The 3,799-nt window shown below is 58.3% G+C and overlaps 1 protein-coding gene across 1 annotated transcript; it reads left to right on the forward strand.

Annotated features, from left to right (window-relative positions):
• The first annotated feature begins 172 nt into the window (after positions 1–172).
• Positions 173–3,024, forward strand: Tmem210 (transmembrane protein 210). The gene is made up of 6 exons (XM_020165243.2): positions 173–241; positions 1,892–1,931; positions 1,998–2,150; positions 2,305–2,440; positions 2,642–2,671; positions 2,835–3,024. Exons 1-6 carry the CDS (start codon positions 173–175, stop codon positions 3,022–3,024), a joined length of 618 nt encoding a protein of 205 aa, XP_020020832.2.
• The last annotated feature ends 775 nt before the right edge of the window (positions 3,025–3,799 follow it).

Raw genomic sequence — 3,799 nt, forward strand, 5'->3', positions numbered from 1 at the left:
TTGTCTGTGCAGCCTGTGTTGGGGCCCATGCCAGGCCGGGAGCTGATGGGACACGGGAACTCTATGAGCACCTCCAAGATGGAAGTCACCTGAGTCAAGAGCTTTCCATGTCCCCAGCACTCAAGGGCTGCTTGAGGACATGCCCTGGTGGCCAGAGCAGTTAGCTTAGGCCATGGCGCTCGGTGCTCATGAGTGTGCACTCAAGCAGACTCCTCCTTGTCCCCCAAACCTGTGGTCACAGGTCAGGGTCCAGCCACCCTTGCAGTTGGGCTCTGTCACAGAAGCCAAATGGAGAGAGGCCCCATCACTGTCCTCATCCCTTGGATCCACACTGGCCTGAGAGGCTTTAGGACTTGCTCTGGCCTTCCAGTCCCTGAGCTGCTTTTCTCCAGGCAGGAAGTGCTCTGGCTCAAGGCATTGTCCTCCAAGAAATAAAGATCCTTTGGGACCTTTGCCTAGGTATTCTGCCCAAGGTGCATTCCCAGATTAGGAGCTGCACCTAGTGTCACCTGCTTCCGTGTCCCCAGACACCTCTCCTGATACCCTCACGTCCACTGAGAGGGCTACGGAGCCATGCTCCTCACCCATACCCAGCACTCTGGTCCTGAGAACCAGTCCCCTTCCAGGGTTTCCCCTCTTCCTTCTTGTTCTGCTCACCTCGGGATTTGAAGGACAGACCAAGTCATAGGCACACAACCTTGCCATCACTGATAGGAGGGCTCGTTTCCTGCACCACCTGCTCCATTTCACCCCAATGCTGTCCTTGTGCTGTCATGAGAAGAGGCCTGAGTTATGGTGGCAGGGGTCCTGAAGGGTCTGGTACCCACTGTTCCCTCTATGAGGTGTCCTTGTTCAGATCCTGCCCTCTATGGCCACCACCTGGCCCCAGGTGGGTGTGCCTTTGTCCTGACCAGGATGTAAACCTGCCGGGCTGGCCTGGCAGGGTGTCAGTGCCAGCCTCTGGCCTCAGGCACACCTTCTACCCTGCATTCCTTTGGATTCCGTTTCTGTGTCCTAAAGACCAGGGAAGGTCTGGTCACAACATCACTCAACAAGCTCAAAGGCTGTGCCAAGAACTGCTGGCCGGTTCCCTGATGACCCCAGCAGGAGGACACCTGCATCTATAGTTAGGGAGGTCCCTATGACCAGGGCCACTAGGGTCAGGCCGTGCCCTCCCCCTACAGTGGCAGGGCTGGCATTTCCTCCTGCTGCTTCAGTGGTTTGCTTGGCAGGACTTTCGGGGAGGAGAGGAGGCAGCAGGTGTGGCTGCATCCCAGCCTGGAACAGCAGGTTCAGGGAAGAGCTGTAGGTTAACTCTGACCATGCGAGCTCACAGGTGACCGGTTGCTTCAGGTGGTCTACAAACCTCAGAACACTGGGCTCTAACTCGAATGATGAGAAGGCTAGAGCCTGCAACCATTTCGGAACCACCTGCTCCCAGAGGGGGATGTTCCTGTAGTGGCCTGGGTTCTGCCCAGGCAGATGTGACCACTGCCTCTACCCACTTCCGATTTGGGGTCCCTTCAGGTGCCAGCAACCCTCTGAACTTGAGCTTTGCCAGCAGTGTGGGCCTGGCTCTCCCCAAAACAGCCAAGGGCAGCTGAACACATCTTCCCCCACCCCCTCTTGCATCTCCTGCTGCCCTTCTTGGCCCTTACCTGCACTACCCCTTGGGGGTGGTGACCTACTGTTGGCTGGAGCCCAGACCTGTCTCTGAGTCTTGAAGCTCTTATGCTGAGAGGGAACCAAGGCCATAATCCCCCACACCAGAGGCCAGAGTACACCTTCACTGTGAAGCACTGCTCATCTTCAAGGCCCCATCCCTACCATTTCCTGCCTCAGATCTGGCCAGAGTTCCCAGGCCCCTGTCAGCCCTACCTTCTTATCACAGGACTGCCTGTTCAGGGCTCCTGGAATCCTGGAGCTCCAGAGTGAGTAAAGCTGGCGAGTAAATCTGTGTGCTCTGAGGCCCTGCCCCCACCCTCCCTGCCTCACAGCCCATTGTGATGTCAGCACCTTCCGACGAGTTCTGTCCAGAGGTGTGCAGTGGGGCTGGGGGCTGGACATGGCCCCCTGTCCCCAGCCTAACTCCTACCCGGCTGGCAGTCTGGGCCTGATATGTTTGTCCCTTTTGCTCATCCCTGCTGCAGGTGCCTCCTCTGTCCCTGGCCCCCCAACCAGAGCCCCTCCCTTTTCTAGGCAGGGCCAGCCCATCTGTCTTCTGATGGCTGCTGGGATAGGGTGGATGTGGGGGTCCTCTACAGGCAGGTGACCTGCTCCTGCCTCATGGCCCTGTCTCTGCAGCTGGAACCTATTGTGAATGCAGCCTTGGCCTCAGCAAAGAGGCTCTCATTTCCCTCATTGTGCTGCTGGCCGGTGTTAGTGCCAGCTGCTTCTGCGCCCTCATCGTCGTGGCAATTGGCGTCTTTCGAGCCAAGGGGTGCGTGAGCCCCTGTGCTGGAAGCTATGCTGCTGGCTTTTTGTCATGCTTTAATGGGCCACTGTCCCTTGGGTGGGATGTCATGAGGGGCTGGAAATGACATTTCCCAGGGTGTACATTGGGGAGGGGGTATTCTGGGGCACTACTGGGCTCACTGAGCCAGCATTGCCCCAGCATTCACACCTATCTTTGTCCCTTCAGTGAAACATGTCCCGGACACATGGACAGGAGGTGAGTGCCCAGGGAGGTCTTAAGGGTGAGCTGAGTCCCCTCTCTACTCCCTTGCCGGAGGTACTTGCTCACGATGGCATTGAGAGCACTGTCCCTAGGAAATGGTCTGCCCTGGGTGGCTAAGACCCTGCCAGCCTGGGCTGACCCAGTCCACATCATGCAGATTAGTGGGGCACTTCGGGGTCCAGGAAGATCGCATGGACCTGCACTCGGTGCACATGGAGTCCCACCTCATGGACCCTGATGTGGAGGTCTCCATGATGCCGTCCCTGGAGGACCAGCGCCTACTGACCATCCCAATGGAGTCTTCCAGAGAGGATTCACCTCCACCCCCACCCCCACCAATACAGTAGGGCGGAGGGCAGTGGGGTAGGGGAATTAAACAGTATTTAGTGGTTGTGCGCTGTCCTCCTTGCAAGCTCCCAGAGTGCCTTGAGGCTGCATCATGGTGTGTGTGCTGGAATGGGTAGGTGGGGACAGGAACCACACCCTTGGGGTTTCCACCTCCAGGTGCAGCTGGCTAGCCCAGCTCCCTGCAGCTTCCTGCTGCTTTGTCCCAGGAAGCAGGCAGGGACTCTGGGCACGCCCCACCCACACCCCAAGACAGGAACTGTAGTTGATGGAAGGACCTAGGCTGACACCCTATCTCCATTTACAGTCTCCTTGGGGGTTCAGGGAGGAGGGTGAGGTTCCAACTCTCCTACACTGCCTTCCTTGCCTCAAGTGTACAGCCCTTCCTCCACCTGAGCCTGGGCCTGTCCCCTGAGCTCAAGCCCCATCTTAGGCTTGTGACTCCACCAATCATCCAAAAGAATGGGCCTGTCTCATTTTCTTGACAGGGGTCCCTTTACCAACCCCCAGTGGGAACCAGGACTGGGGTGTGGAGCAGGGCACGCACGCTAGGTTGCATTCTATGTGGATTGGTGGGTATGAGTGGGTGTGGTCCTGCAGGTCAGGCCTCAGAGCTGTGCCTGGTGGTCTCATCAACGCAACAGCGGGCGCCGAGCCAAGAGCCTTGGGCTCTGGGACAGGTGGCTGGCAGTGCCGGGCGTTGGCCGTGGGCCTGGCCCCCGCCCCAGGCGTGGGACAGGAACTGCCGGCCGGACAGTTAATACTCCTGCAGGCACC

This window comes from Castor canadensis, chromosome 13, assembly GCF_047511655.1.
Source record: "Castor canadensis chromosome 13, mCasCan1.hap1v2, whole genome shotgun sequence".
Taxonomy (NCBI): Eukaryota; Metazoa; Chordata; class Mammalia; order Rodentia; family Castoridae; genus Castor; species Castor canadensis.

Bases quoted from the DNA above. Each gene is read 5' to 3' on its own strand.
- Tmem210 (XM_020165243.2), top strand. From the start codon at position 173: ATGGCGCTCGGTGCTCATGAGTGTGCACTCAAGCAGACTCCTCCTTGT. The intron at 242-1,891 runs GTCAGGGTCCAG...TTCTTATCACAG, and splicing joins CCCCAAACCTGTGGTCACAG to GACTGCCTGTTCAGGGCTCC. The intron at 2,151-2,304 runs GTGCCTCCTCTG...CTGTCTCTGCAG, and splicing joins TTTGCTCATCCCTGCTGCAG to CTGGAACCTATTGTGAATGC.